Consider the following 16,016-nt stretch of genomic DNA (forward strand, 5'->3'; position numbering starts at 1 on the left):
GCCCTTGCAAGAAATCCTTCACTACCTGCACTTTAAAAAATGACTGCTGTGAAGGCGAACGCCTGTATGCTGTTATGGCTGCTAGGTGAACCTTTATGGATGAAAATTTCAACCCTGCCCTTGCTAAATGTAGAAGATAGGGCAAAATTACATCCTCCTGGCATTTAGTGGGATCATAATGATGCTGAGCACACCATATATAAAATCTTTTCCACTTACAGAAGTAGGAGTGTCTTGTCGAAGGCCTCCTGGCTTCCTTCAGTATGGACATACACTCTTGAGGGAGGTTCAGATGGCCATACTGGAGGACTTCAGGAGCCATGCTGTTAAGCTCAGCGAGGGAAGGCTGGGATGGTAAATCTTCCCCTGCATCTTGGATAACAAGTCCGGCCTGCACGGCAGCCGCTTGTGGGGGCGGATCGACATGTGTAGGAGATCCGTGTACCACCACTGCCTCGGCCAGTCCGGTGCTATGAGTATCATCTTGGCAGATGAATTCTGTAGCTTGGTCACCACCTTGGGAATTAGTGGGAGAGGCGGAAAAGCGTACACAAATGTCATTGACCAATTGATCAAAAGGGCATTCCCTAGGGATCCTGGTCGATGGTATCTTGAGGCGAAGCCTCGGCATTTTGTGTTTTGCTCGTCCGCGAAGAGGTCCACTTGCGGGCGCCCCCATTCCCCGAAGATGTCTTCTAACACTTCGTCGTTGATTACCCAGTCCTCTGGCTCTTGAAAATGTCGACTGAGCAAGTCTGCTTTCACGTTGAGTTCTCCTGGTAGGTGCACCGCTTTCAATGAGAAGTTCCTTGCTAGGATCCAGTGCCACAGGGACTGAGCTTCCAGCGAGAGCGTTCTGGATCGAGTACCCCCCTGCTTGTTCAGGTAGTACATTGTGGTGGTATTGTCCGTCTGCACTAGAATGGTACTCGTCGTTATCGCAGGTAGGAACGCTTTGAGGGCTAGGTGGACTGCCCTTAGCTCCAGCATGTTGATGTGGTATAACTGCTCGCTGCTGGACCACCGTCCTTGAGTTTGTAGAGTCCCAAAATGCGCACCCCATCCCTGAAGGGATGCGTCGGTGATTAAGGTCTGAGTTGGGGGCTCTTGATGGAAGGGGATCCCCACTTGCAGATTCCTTGGCTTCAGCCACCACTTGATTGACTGTTTTGCTGCAGAGGAGAGGCAAACCTTTTCTTCCCACAGGGAGTTCCTTTGATCCCATTTGTCCTCGAGATCTTGCTGGAGAGGACGCATTCTTAGCCTGGCATTGGGCACTAGGAAGATGCAGGATGCCATGGCTCCTAGCAGAGATGATATTTGCCTTGCCGAAGACAGATTGCTGGTTATAATCTGTCTGCCTTTTAGCATAATGGATGACTGTCTTTCCTCCGAAGGAAACACTTTTCCTACTACGGAGTCTATAGTTGCACCCAGGTAGTGGATCCTCTGCGTTGGTGAAAAATTGGACTTTTTGACATTCACTCTGAGACCCAACCTGCGACATAAGCTCAGGCATAGCGACAGCTGTGACCGCACATTCTGTGGTGATGAGCCCTTTATGAGCCAGTCGTCTAGGTAGGGATAGACGAAGACTCCTGCGCGCCTCAGAGCAGCCGCTACTACTGCCACGCATTTTGTGAATACTCAAGGAGCTGACTTCAGGCCAAATGGGAGGACTTTGAACTGATAGTGAGAGTTGCCTACCACAAACCTGAGAAATTTTCGATGATTCCTTAGGATGGGAATATGGAAATATGCATCCTGAAGGTCCAGTGAACACATCCAATCGCCCATCCGGAGAAGAGGATATATTTGGTGGAGCGCCAGCATGCAAAATTTTTCCTTTCTTATGTGCTTGTTCAGTATCCGTAGGTCTAAAATGGGTCTGAACTCCACCTTCACACTCCTCTTTTGGATGAGAAAGTATCTGGAGTAAACTCCCTTTCCTCTCTGGTTTATGGGCACTTTCTCTATTGCAGATTTGAGTAGTAGCGTCGCTACCTCTTCTCTGAGCTGCTTTAGATGCTGGGATGACTTGACAGGAGGAGTCGATGGGGGGTGACTTCTGAAACGAAGCGAGTACCCATGACGCAGTATATTGAGTACCCACTTGTCCTTTGTGATGGACTGCCACTCTGGAAGATGATGCGCAACACTTCCTCCCACCGGAGCGGTGGACAGCATCGGAGGAAGCGGTTTCTCATTGCTTCCCCGGAGCTTTGTTTCCAGCATTAGACTGCCTGTTGTTACCTCGTCCCCTGGATGGCTTGCGGGACTGGTATTGTTGTTTCTTTTGACCTTGCTGGTCCTGGTTCTTTTGCCAATGAGGGGTTTGAACCCTCTGTTGGTAACTGCGCCTGTCATTTCCCTTGCGGCGTCGAAACTCTTTTCTCTTTTCAAGCCCGACTGCTTTCATGGTCTCCAGCTCTGCTTTCATGCGGGCCATTTCTTCGTCTGCATGGGACCCAAAAAGAGAACTACCGGAGAAAGGCAGATTTAAAATTCTTGCCTGCGCTTCCGGTTTCAAGGCCGTCAATCTAAGCCAGGATGATCTTCTGGCTGTGACTCCATGTGCATATTCATGCGCTGCCAGTGTTGCCCCATCCGCCGCTGCACTTATGATCTGGTTAGAAACCAGACTCCCCTCATGCAAAATCTCTTCAAAGTCCCGTCTGTCCTCTGATGGAACTTTTTCAATGAACCTCTGAAGAGAGTCCCATAGTGACCTATCATAGCGCCCCAGAAGCGCCGAGGCACTCGCCACCTTCAAGCTTGAGGATGCTGAGCCGCAAACTTTCCTCCCCCAGGAGTCTTGCGTTTTACTGTCCTTATCTGGTGGCACCGTTGAAGATCCAGCTACAGCATGCGTCTTCCTGGCAGCGGCGGTAATGACAGAGTCCGGTGGAGGATCTGATTTAAGGAATAGCGGATCCTCCGGAGCTGGACGGTACTTTTTTAGAATTCTCGCCGGCGCCGTTTTGGTGGTTGCTGGCGTGAGAAAGATATCCATTACCGGTTGTAGCAAACCGGGGACTAATGGCAATAACGGGCGTGACACTGTGCGTTCATGAAGAGTTTCAAAAATTATGGATGCAGTGGTCTCCTGAACCGGCATAGGGATATTTAATTTTGTAGCTCCTCTACACAACACTTCTTGAAATGTAGAAATATCATCTACCGGAGATACCCGAGAGGGTGGCGTCTCCGAGAGTGTCGGTGAATAATCCCTTTTGGATGATCTGGAAGAAGGGGAGGTAGAAGGCGTCCTACGGCGCCTTCTCTCTGATCTGGTCGACTCTCTTCTGAGGGAGGAAGACCTGGATCGCCTTCTTGGTGCTCGAGAGTGACTTCGGGATTCTCTTTCTCGAGATCTTGGTCTGATCGGTGTCGCTGGGAATACCACGCCCCTTATTCTTGTTAGCGATGCCTTTATTGCGTCTGGCATAGCAGGGTCCTGAGGCATCTCCCTTACGGGACTTTGAGGCACAGCATTGTCCTCCTCCTGCGAACTTTCTCTTGCAGGAACTGGAGATTGATGCACAAGCTCTGGTGATTCTGATCTTGAACCTGAGCCCTCTGATCCTGAAGGCGAGATAGAAATGATACGCGGTGACTCAGGAGCTGTATATATCAGTCTATGAGGAGATTTTCGCCTTGAGACTGGTCGAATCGTGAGGCGAACATGCGACACCTCCTGCGTACCCTCAACAGAGGGCTGCCTCGACGGAGATAGGCCTATCCCCGGAGATCTTTGACTCGAATCTTCAAGGCTCCGAGCTTCTTGTCTCGACGTCGAGATTATCTTCGACGGAGGCTTCATGTACCTCACCAAAGCTTTGGAGACCTGTGAGGACGGAGGCACCTGCCTCGACGTCGACTCCGACGGAGGCCTTTGCCTCGACGTCGACTCCGACGGAGGCCTCTGCCTCGACGTCGACTCCGACGGAGGCCTCTGCCTCGACGTCGACTCCGACGGAGGCTCCTGCCTCGACGTCGGCCCTGATGGAGGCGTCTGCCTCGACGTCACTCCTGACGGAGACTTCTGTCTCGACGTCGAAAGCTCCGACGACGTCGAAAGCCTTCTCGCCGTCGACGGCGATCTTGATCTTGACGGCGATCTTGGTCTCGACGTCGTCTGTAGAGATCGTCTACGTACTTCTTTAGACGTCGAATGATGTCTCGCCGACCTCGACGTCGAACGATGTCTTTCTTTCGACGACGAACGATATCTCTGTGCAGACGTCGATCGATCTTCTCTCGACGTCGACAGATGCTTCTTTGACGTTGAACTATGGCGCCGAGTCCTCGACGCCGAGCTTTTAGACGCCGTCGACGTCGAACGCATCCGCTTCGACGCTGAATCTAAAGTCGACGTCGATTTTCTCTTTGCAGCATGACTTCCCCTTGACTCCTCACCTCTCAGCGACGATCCCGCCGCTGGAGTCTTCGACGCCGAGCCCGACGTCGATGGAGAGCAAACAGGGACCAACTGCTTCGACGTCGACCGTTCTGCTAGGCCATACAGCCTAATCCTCTCCCTCTCCTTTAAAGTCCTTTTGGAAAGGTCTTCACAATGACGACATGTTGCTGGAGAGTGAGAGTCCGGCAGACAGATAATACACACCTCATGTGTGTCTGACGCAGCCTTCTTTTTTCCACAAGATGGGCATGGAACAAATAAAGAAGGCATTTTTCTGACACAACGGCAAAAAAATCAGTCAGAAAAACACAGGATACTGACTTCCTCACAGAAGTTGTAAGAAGAAGCCCAAAAAATCTTAAAGTTGTAATAATTCTTGACTAAAGAGTCAAAAAAGAAGAGAGCTGAATTCCAGGGTCCTGACTGAAGGAGCCGGAAAGAACAACTGACCTAACTGTCACCCCTGAGGCATGATGGGATATGGAAGTCAGGGCTGCCTTAAAGGCACGGTGCCAGTTTTTACCTGTACAGGGCTTTTTAGTCTCTATGGTATTATATTGCAATGCAGCCTGCAGGCTGGCAATGTGTTGTACATCTGTGTTTTTCCACAGTTTACTCTCTTTATTTTTTGCTTTCTCATGAGTGTTTACCTCATTAAAAAAAAAAAAAAAAAAAAAAGAGATTTAGGTGTATTGTTATACCTTTATATGTATATATATAAGTATATATGTGTTATTGGATGTGTACATTTACATTGCCTAGCCTTTTTATGGGAGCTGCATTTGCTTGGAAAAAATGATATATGTTTATACATATACAGAGCTGTATATATGTGTTTTTTACATATATAATTTTATTATTTCCGGGGTCCCCGCACATGGGCGGGAATATTCAGTGCTTATGACTATTGATGAGGATCCCCTGGAAGAGAACTTGTAATGACAAGCATCAAGCCCATAAACTCTCTTTGATTTTCCTGTGCACTTACAATATCTAAGAATGGCTCAGATATTGTAGGGTCATATCTGCTCATGCAGATATATCCACACATGGGGAATATTGCACCCTGCTTTAAGGCTGTAAGGCCTGGTTCAGGGGTGAATTACCTACACCTCATGCGGTGTATGAGGGCATGGTACGCACGGGGCTGTATGCCATGTTGACTCTTCGGTTTTCTCTGCACCAAGACACGCAGCCTGCAATGGCAGTATTCATAGTCTTGGTCTGGGGTGGCACAATTTTTGCTGCAGCCCCAGTGGACCATCTTCAGTACCCATGCAATAGGTACCAGGGGCACCATTTACTAGGGACTTTTAGGGGTTGGCTAAAGTTGTGCCAATCGTTGTAAAGTTTTGGAAAAGGAATCTGGCACTGGGAACCTGGTAAACAGGGACCAAGCTCACTTACATTTCAAAATCACATCAGGCATCAAGCAATACCTGGGGGCTAACTATGTCAAAAGAGGCACTTTCCTACATGGATGAGGAACTTACGGAACTCAGTCTTGCCGTGTGGCGATCCAGAGTGCATTAACGCACATTCCCTTACTGTTAAAGTTGTTATGTATATGCCTTGCAATGCCGTCCTGAGTGTTAGATAATCTGAATCACAAACTGCCTCACGTGCCAGTTTTTTCTAAGCTTTGACATTTTCATTCCCTTTGGATCCCCTTTTCCCTCTGATTCTGTGTGATATTGGGCAGCTCTATACCCAAAATTCTCGTTACTTTGTCTACTCTGCCACCAGGCCTTGCCAGAGTTCCTGACAGTACGCAGAATCCTGGTTCAAGAGAGAACATCTGTCTGGTGGCTGTGTTTCGAACAGTGTGGAATTGTTAATCTGAGTACTGCTAGTTAAATACATGAAAGTGTATGCATTTTACTTATTGTTCTTCTGCTTTCGTCTTCCTATTTTCTGAGTGTATGTTTGATCTCTTACATGTTGATGTTTTGGACTCTGTTCTACTTACTCTTTGTCTAAACCTCCCACAAAGCCTCCCTGTGTCAGTCTCCTTGCCTGCCGCCAGACTTCGTCCATTTTGTGTTACTGTGAAAGCATACTGCCTGTCAGGCTCTTTTAGACAGACACATATTCTTTACATTGATGAGAGGTAGTGACTCAGCATTGGATAGTATTGCTACAGGGTGTGTGCTCCATATTTAGATACATAGGTCCTGGTGTATAAGGATACCTTATGCAAAAAGTAGTTGAAAATCTGTGCCAACTTTTTGCAAATTAAATCTGATGTTGTGACACAACCTAAGTACTACTATGTTGGTTAATGATATAATGAATTGGAAGGGGTCACAGAACAATCTACTTATTTAATATTCATTAGTTCCGTCAGTATCAATGATCCCCTTGCAAATTGCTAAAATCACAGGGACGGTGGACTCAGTAGCGGCTGGCATCTGCGAGGGAGGGCTCACAAACGGGTGAGTGCATGTGCACAAATAAAAACATTCTAAAAATTAAAACAAAAACACTTACCGGATCCAAACGACACAACGCCCTCCTTGCTCCGGACCTCTTTAGGTGTGACTGCAGTGAGGGCGCCAGCAAACTCCCTCAACCAATCCTGGCCTGCTCACATGCTGTTAACCAGCATGAGAGCAGCACCTTGATTGGTGAGAGCGGCCGCTCTTGGCGCTCCCCAGCACACTGGAGCCCTGCACTTGCTCTCAACCCAGCTGTCTTATGACAGCTGGGTTGAGAGGTTTAAAGTTCGCATGTCTAGCTGGCCGTCACAACTCGGCTGGACAAAGAAACATGCACACTTTAAACAGTTCACAGGCAGCCCACGGCTGCTGCAACTCAGCAAGCCCCGCCCCGTCCTGACACTCGGTTCAGGACGGGATGATGAAAAATAAAATGGTAATAAATTACCATTTTATTTTTCATCCCTAGGTTCTGGGTGGCATTTAAGTGGGGAGAAGCTCCTCCATTCAAACGGAGGAGCCACCCCTGTGTGGACTGCAATAGACAGCAGACTATCATCCCTGTGATTGCAATGCAAATACCAAAACAGTTAACGTTTTTTTTTTTTTTAAAACAGTCTGTTTTCTTTTATAGGAGCCAGAATTGTTTAAAAAAGGAAAAGGTTTTCTGTTCAGGAAAACCTCATAAGGAGCCAGCAGTGGTCCCCAGGAACAATGCACACTTCCATAAGGCTCCCAGCCTGATCCCTAAAGGGGAAGGGGTCCCCTCAGTGAATCAGTTACCATCTCCTTTGAGGAACTGGTAACTTGTCAGCTATTTACGACAAATTCTGAACGCAAATCACTGATATAGTTGGTTACTAAATCGCTACTAGGAGAAATATGTATATCATGCCCCTTCCTGATTACAATTTGATATGGATCCTAGAAACCAATTTTCAGGTGGGGAAAACGAGCATGAGAGCAGCGCCCGGTTTGGTGGGAGTGACCTCTCGGTACTCCGCAGCGCACTGGAGGCCTGCACTTGCTCTCAACCCAGCTGTCTTAAGACTACTGAGTTGAGTGGTTTAAAGTGTGCCTGTCCGGCTGACCATCATAAGACGGCCGGCCAAAGAGACATGCACACTTTAAACAGGGCACACAGGCAAGCCCACCACTGATGCCACTCAACAGGCCCGCCGCGTCCTGACACTCGGTCCATGACAAGATGATAAAAAATAAAATGGTAATAAATTGCTATTTTATTTTTCATCTCTGGGGTTTTGGGTGGCATTTAAGTGGGACACCGCTCCTCCGCTCAAACAGAGGAGCGGGCGGCCCCTCTGTTTGAGTGGACTGCAAAAGATAGCAGGCTACCAACCTTGTGATTGCAATCTAAATACCAAAATAGTTTTTTTTTTTTTTAAGGAATCTGTGTTGTTTAAAAAAAGAAAAAAAGGAAAAGGTTTTCTGTTCTGGAAAACCTCAGCGGGAGCGAGCAGTGGTCCCTTGGAACACTGCCTACTCATCTAAGGCTAACAGCCTGATCCCTAAAGGGTAAGTTGTCTCCTCGGTGAAGGAATTACCACCTCCTTTGAGGAACTGGTAACTTCTCAACTGTTTACAACTGGAATTCTCGTAGGAAATCACTGATATACTTGGTTACCAAATCGCTATTTGAAAGAAACACGCATTTGATGCTCCTTCGTGATTATAATTTGATATGGGTCCTAGAAACTAATTTACCAGTCAGGAAAAGATTTCCAACTCCCAAAATAGGTTTTGTACATTACAGAAAGGGATTTTTGAATCGTAGACCCTTTGTTTCTGTGATTCACAGGGTTTACGACTGCAAAACTGTTTTGTACACCTGGCCCATAGTTCCATACTTGGCTGAGGAATCAACATTTCAAAATCAGTTATTTTATACAGATATAATGTATTTTAGTTTCCTCTGTAAACACCAAGCAGCGAACATGAATAGCTACAGTACTTAAAGTAACATGAATCAGGCAATGTTTAAGAGAGTTAACTGTCGTGATGATTTCCTTTAGCACAGTATAAAATATCTAACTTTATGCCTCATGCACAGAGGTTTGCAGACATCTGCAGTTATGTACACAAAACAGTTTACACTACTGCAGGCTCTGGCACCAATGGGCTGCAATTGTTTCTTGCATGAAGAGTCTTCGAAATTATTTATGTGGAAAATATACTTATGAAGTTATTTACTTATGAAGGTTCTGTACCTTAACTTCAGAATGAGGAATATACTTAAAACTTTCAGCTAATGTAACATGTTTGAGGTCAAGTGGTACCAACTTAGAAAGTGGTTAATTAAAATTTAAAATTACCTTGAAGTTTTCTGCTATCAGCTCAAACAGTTTGGTTGCATTTCCCTTATCACAAGCAGTATTTGACATGATAATTTCTAGCGGCGTCAGAATCTTAAGTTTAGTAATAACCTGAAAAACATTTTAGAAGACATGCTAAATATAAAATAAGGGTAAAGCATATCAACATGTAGATTAGGTTTGAACCGTAAATATATTGTACCCATTTTCGTAAAACAGACGTGGTCAGCATAAACACAGATGTAATTTTCCGTTTTACTTACCCCTCTACAGATACATAAAACGTTCAAGGTCTGTAGCACAACAACTCTTATCAGAAGAGACCCATTAAGTCTGAATCTGGCGAATGACCCTCTAGGGAACTCTTTGTGGAGCAAATATGGCTACAGTGCTACAGTGCTAGGGTGAAAGGTGTCACAATAGAACGAGCCCACAGTTCCTGGAAGACCTCCTGGTGCCGGCAGCACAGCACAGGACGATTGTGGCACACCTGCTTACCTCTAGGGGCAGGAACAATATCCTGCAGACCGCAAGATCCCACGGGTCCTGGCAGATTGAGGGAAGCCCTGTAAGCATCTACCCGGACTACACTAACGCGGTGCAGCGCCAACGTGCAACGTTCCTGGCTGTCAAAAAGCAACTACGACACCTCACAATTGAATATGCCCTGTTGTTCCTGGCTCGCCTCCGTATCGCAGTTGGCACAGAGACATATTTCTTTGCAATGGTATGGGCCTGCTTGGAGAGGCAGGGCGAGCAGATGCCACTAGTGTGGGACAAGAAAAACATCCATCTGGCTGGCAGACACAGATCGAAATGACGCTCATGCCGATGCTCCAGGGCGACCCCCACGAAAGATGAAGCGTGGAGGGAGAACGATTGAGTAGTGGGGGTACTGCAGCGGAACCGCTTGCGACCCTCTGGGAATAGGTGAGAGGTCCTGGACAGAGACTCCAGAAAATCAGATGAGGGCTTAGCCACCTCAGGAGGAGACCCCGAGGAACTCGACTTCCCAAGGGGTCACCCCCATGAGGGCAGATGAGATTGCCTGAGGCTGTAACTGGAGAGGAAGAGCCTGACCGCAACAGGCTTGGGATGGGCAATGCAATGTGGGTTTGTATACTATGGCATAATCAGAGACTGCACCAGAAGCGGGCCGACCCCTAAATGGGCACTTCTTTTGACTCTTAGACAAGCTAGTAATGTATACACAATGTTGGGGGTGATAGGCATCTGGAGCGTTGAGGGGCAGGTTGTTCTATTCTCGCAGCATGAGGTAACAGGGAAGAGGGGAGGGGTGGCAAGCTATGGGTGACTACGGTGGAGAGAACTAACTCCCATGCACAGAGTGCGAGACGGGGTCACCCAGGTGGTCCCCAATCATGACACAGACTACTCCCAGTCAGATAGGGACAGGCTTCTTCCTCAAGATTGTATCATGGAAGTGATTAAGTGAATGGGCACTGTAAAAAATTGAAGAGGGGAATGGTGATGAAATATTTGGCAGGCCAATCCCTAGACCTGATTTTGTCACAAGAAGTACACTTCAATGATAATCACTGTGGATTCCTGGGAAGAGGACGATAGAAGACCTTTGTAAATGCAAAATACTCCAAGGGATCGAGGGGGACCAGGATCCTGGCTCCCAATTCCTTACCGTTTCAGGTTACAAAAACTTGGACGGACCCCTCTGGATACTGGGCAGCGGTGGGAGCACATGGAATAAGGACAGTTAGATTTTGTGGCCTCCAGGTCTCTTCTGCCAGGCCTTCTGGAGGCAGGGGTAGAAAGGATGAGGAACTAGATAACCAAGTGTTCTGAAGCGCTGCTAATAGGGGGGGTGGGGGCTCCAAATGATATTGCTGGGGGGCATAGAGTGAAGAGGATACTCCAGTCTGGAGGGATACCCAGAGATGATCCACGAATCAGATCGTTCACAGGTATTTGGGATTGGTGGATCTCTGGCAGGACTCGCAGGCGGGGATTATGCAGTTTTCACACGCGTCTAAGGCAGCCCAGTCCCTGTCGAGATTGTACTATTTTCTAGTACCAGTGAACCAAAAGTACAGATATCAAACAACGACATACTTACTGAAGGGTATCTCAGATCATTCCAGCAGTTTACCAAGCTGTGGGGCTCGGGCTCCCGCATTGGTCACAGGTGGTGCGTAAATAACTAGTAGTTGACTGAAAAGGCTACCCGGAAACACACTCAGGACGTGACGACCACATATTTTCAGGAAAACAAGTGGTCATACTTTCTCGGGCAACTCTCTGGAAGGTATAGAAGACGGTGGCAAAAGGTCACTTAAAATGCTGATCACCTGAAACTAAATCCCATCAAAGCGGCATCGGCAAAAAGACGAACAAAAAACTTGATCACCCCAATTCTGCCCCTCTGGATAGAGATAAGCAAATTGATACCTTGGGCCAGAAAGGCTGTCTAATGGCACCAAACTCCATCAAGGTGGGTAATACTTAAGCCATCTTTGGGATAGAATGGAATGACTTCTCTGCTGGCTGAACTGATTCCAGAAGACAGGCACAACGAGGCAAGAGCAACAGTCAAATAATGGATGTATCACATGCTGTGTTTTGCCAACTTTCTGCAATTGCTGTCCTCAGAATGCAAGGACTAATGTGATCCACTCCCTTTAGATCAAAACTGCAGGCCAAGATCTTCAACATGACTTCTGATGTTAACACCTTGTTCCGAAGCACATCAACAAAGCCTTACAGAACATCAAAACAGACATGTACACTGGATGCACTTTGTGAGCCTGACAGTTCAATCGTTCATCAGGGTATTCTGTTTGGGGCTCAAGGAGAAAACAGTCATAAAGGGTGCCTGCTCTCAGTATGGTAAGAGCTGACATTGCTACGCATATCAACATTACAATTACATTCAGGAATATTCCTTAAACAGATGTTAACAAGGACAGCTCTAATAGCTCCTGAGGAAAAAGGAGAGCATAATTTTAGTCATGCTCACAAGAGAACTGTGCCTGCCTCACTAATGATGCCCACACTACTAATCCCATCAGGCGGTGGGTGGACGTATCACACATTTTGCCTTGAAATGGGCATATATCACAACCAACCATTTGTTACTACAGTAGGTGAAATCAGGACATCCTGAGAGGGGGAGTTTATCCTAAAGTCCCCCTCTTGTCCACCAGCATATGAACATCATCCTAACCTTCGGGAACTAATAGCGGAGATCCCACCACTTTTTCACTAGGGAGCCATAGAACAGGTTACAAAAGCACAGTGGAATCAGAGATCTACTCCAGATTTTCTTTAGTGAAGAAGAAAACATGCACCTTAATGCCAATACTCGACCTCCAAGAACTCAACAAATTTCCGAAGAAACAGTCCTTTTGAATGGTGACATTCCCACAATATATTCAAATCACAGGCAGTTTCTGAATTCATAATGTGGTGTTGCCACTGAAAATTGCAGTTATTGGCTATGATCTGGATCTATGGGATTGTGGAAATAAACCTGCATAAGGTTCAGGGAGGTCCTGAAATAATCTAAACCAAGTTTTTCACAAAATGTCACGCAGTGATGGCAGCCTTCCTACAGTGTCAAGGTCACCAGGTATTTTCATACATAAATTACAAATATCAATAAAGTCCTGTATAAATCTATCCCATATATGTATATATTCCCACCTCGGGCTTAATCATACATGTACCCTGAATTTGATTCTGTATTCCATCACTGTATAGATCTGGATAGTATATGGTGCTGTAGTAGACTTACTACATGTATTTTAATGATGTTTTGTTTTTGTTTGCAAGATGTGAGTAGTATGTATGTAGTGTGAGAGTATGGTATGCATTTTTCATTTGTTGATTGGGGATATGACAGCTAATATGTTGTATCTAAATTATATGAATACATCATCTTTTTGATATGTTTATTTACAGGCAAAACACTTTTTTTTTTTTTTTAAATAAATAAAATGAATTAAGATTATGTTACAGTAATTTGTTGTCCTGTTTTGTCGTTGTTTAACTCCCAGCTGAGCAGTCACTGAAGGTGGGTTTTCGTTTTCTTCTTTTTTGATACATGCTACTGTCTCCAGCTAAATAAAGGTCATCTACTGTTAACAAAAGCTCTTCTTTGAGACACCAGAGAAGGTCTTCCAATGGACTGATGAGAGAATCCATCTGAAACCACACACTCTCCCGCACCTAGACTGTGGCTCGTCCCAGGGATATGGACCAAGCCAACCCACTAAAACCCCGGCGAAGAAACAGAACAGGTCTCGCTCCTCTTGGAGGAGCTCTCAGTGGTATGGGGGGCCCAGTAGGAGGTGGGTGGGGGTCCCCCTGAGCCTCAGGTGCCAGCCGCAACACCTTCCAAATGACACCAGTGGGGGGAGGGAATCTCCGAGGTGCTTGCAACAACCTCAATTGTGGTCCAAGACATATACGACTGCAAGACAACCAGGGTGGTATATTTAGCCTCCCCAGTTAAATTACCTTTTTGGGTATGGAAATCCATTGAGACAGGCCTGGCAGTCTTCCTTGTAGGAGGGAGCCAGGAGATGGTCCGGGGGGGGGAAATTTGTTTACGTTCTTGTTTCTGTTTGGCAAACCTGATGCGTGCCTCCATTTCCCATTTTACCTGCCGGGAGTTCCGCCCTAGCACATTATGAGTGGTGTCCAGACTGGTGACTCCATGAATCAGCTACATGTAGTGTCATGGAATGTGAATGGTTTCCTTGACAAGATTAAACAGGAGGTGGTTCTGAAACATGCTCGAAGGGTGAGAGTGGACGATTTGGTGCTTCAGGAGACCCATCTCCAGGGCAACAAGGTCTCTTGTCTGTATAAGTTTGGCCTAATGGGTTTCCTTGCAAATTCTTCAAAGCCTACATGCCTAAACTCAAGTAATACATGCTGTGGGTGGTCCCCTCTACTGCTGACAATGCCACCCTGCCACAGTACTGGCTAAACACAGAAATTGTGGCATTCCCTAAGCTTGGCTGACAGGTACAAGAACATTCCACATATCGCCCGATTTCCCTATTAAACTTGGAGGTGAGGATTCTAGCAAACGCATTGTCCAATAGGCTGGTATGGTTAATTCCCAACCTCATAAATCATCACCAGGCCGGGTTTATACTTCACTGAGCAACCTGGCACAATATCAGACATGTATATAGCCCACTGGCTAACAAATAGGAGGAACCTGCAGCGGTTCTTCTTGCAGACACTGACAAAGTGTTCAAATCTGTGAGCTAGGAGTACTTGTTCGCTTTTCTTCCTCGCCTAATTTTTGGCCCTAGATTTCATTCCTATCTCTAACTGCTGTACAACAACTTGATGGTGACAGTGCGGGTGGCCAGTCCTAGGTGGGGGGAGGGGCTCTCGGATAGAATAGAATTATACACCGATGATGTTTTTCTTCTTCCTGACCAGCCCCAAACATTCAGAACCTGGCATCCTGCAATTTATACACATCTCTGGTGAAACACCAGGCCTTTGCATTAATGTGTCTAAATCTACTGTGTTCTAGGCAAATAGCTACCCACAGTGTTTCAGCTGGGCAACTAGGTTACGGATCGCCTCGGGAAGAATTAGATATCTGGGTGCCTTTGTGGCCCACGACGCTGCTTTGGCATGGACACGTAATCTGGAGCCCGTACAGGCTCACGTGAGGGAGGATGTTCTGTGTGGTTGGTCTTGCCTCTGTCCCTGACAGGTAGGTCAGCAATTAAAAAAATTATGTCAATACTCTGGTTTTTGTACCAGTTGCAGAATTTTCCGTCCGATATTCCATTTCAATATTTTCAAAAACTAAATTTTATTCTCTGTGGCTTCCTCTGGGAGGGCAGGCTCCCTGCATTGCCCTTTGAAAATGCTTTAAATCCACTTACTGTGGGGGTATGGCTGCGGCATACATTGAATCATACAATTGTGCATCGCATTAGCAAATCATCAGTGACTGGTGGTATGATCTCCAGGGTGACCTCCCCTGTGAGTCCGAGAAGTGGGCGATGGGAGATACCCCTCTCATCTCCTCTATATGGGGGTGGCTACAGTGGTCTTCCGCCAGCTACAAGAGTGGTTTTTAACAAATGGAGATAGAACATCCGATGTGGTGGTCAATGCCACTCTAGCGGGGCCGCAGGCTGCTGAAGGTTGTTGCGCAGGAAGGATTTTGGAAGTAGGACATGATAGGGATTTCTACCCTGAGTGACATAATGAGCGTGACAGTCCTCAAATCCTTTCAGTCAGTTCCATTGTTACCGACAACTTCATCATACACTGACCCCATACATTGTGGCCCTGTATGGACTCCCTGAAGTTAATCCATTGGAGGGTAAACTTATTGTGAGTGACCAGGGAGACCATAACATTGCGAGATATACCAGACGCTCATCTCTAATCAGCCTGACACATTCTCCACTCTCAAGAGAGTGTGGGAGGCTGACCTGTGGGATCTAGAGGATGAAGACTGAGCTGAGGCCTTGGGGACACCTAGGGCGGCAGCCATTATGGCCAGAGTCAGGCTAATCCAGCTTAGATACCTCCATAGGATCTATCTCTGCGCTACCGACTATAAAGGATTGAGGTGATTGCCTGCCCAAAATGTCTCAGATGCAATGCAGCAGAGGACACATTCCCGCACACAGTGCATTGGACCTGTTCTGGCACGGGGTACCATCCTGCCTGGGCAGGGGCCTGGCCAGGTCACTTCCAATGTACCCAAAACTTACCCTCCTTCATATTAATGACACACTAGACAGTAACAGATACAAGTTGACACTACTATTTCTAGGTCTGACTTTAGCAAAACGAGAT

At 46.7% G+C, this 16,016-nt stretch overlaps 1 protein-coding gene across 1 annotated transcript in view; it reads right to left on the bottom strand.

The window, feature by feature from the left end:
- Nucleotides 1–16,016, bottom strand: part of MSH4 (mutS homolog 4) — a 1,782,190-nt gene that overhangs the window by 1,554,417 nt on the left and 211,757 nt on the right. Inside the window, exon 5 of the mRNA XM_085599942.1 lies at nt 9,195–9,305. Coding sequence (XP_085456068.1) covers nt 9,195–9,305 — 111 coding nt within the window. The remainder of the gene's footprint in view (nt 1–9,194; nt 9,306–16,016) is intronic.

Source organism: Triturus cristatus, chromosome 4_2, assembly GCF_964204655.1.
Source record: "Triturus cristatus chromosome 4_2, aTriCri1.1, whole genome shotgun sequence".
Taxonomy (NCBI): Eukaryota; Metazoa; Chordata; class Amphibia; order Caudata; family Salamandridae; genus Triturus; species Triturus cristatus.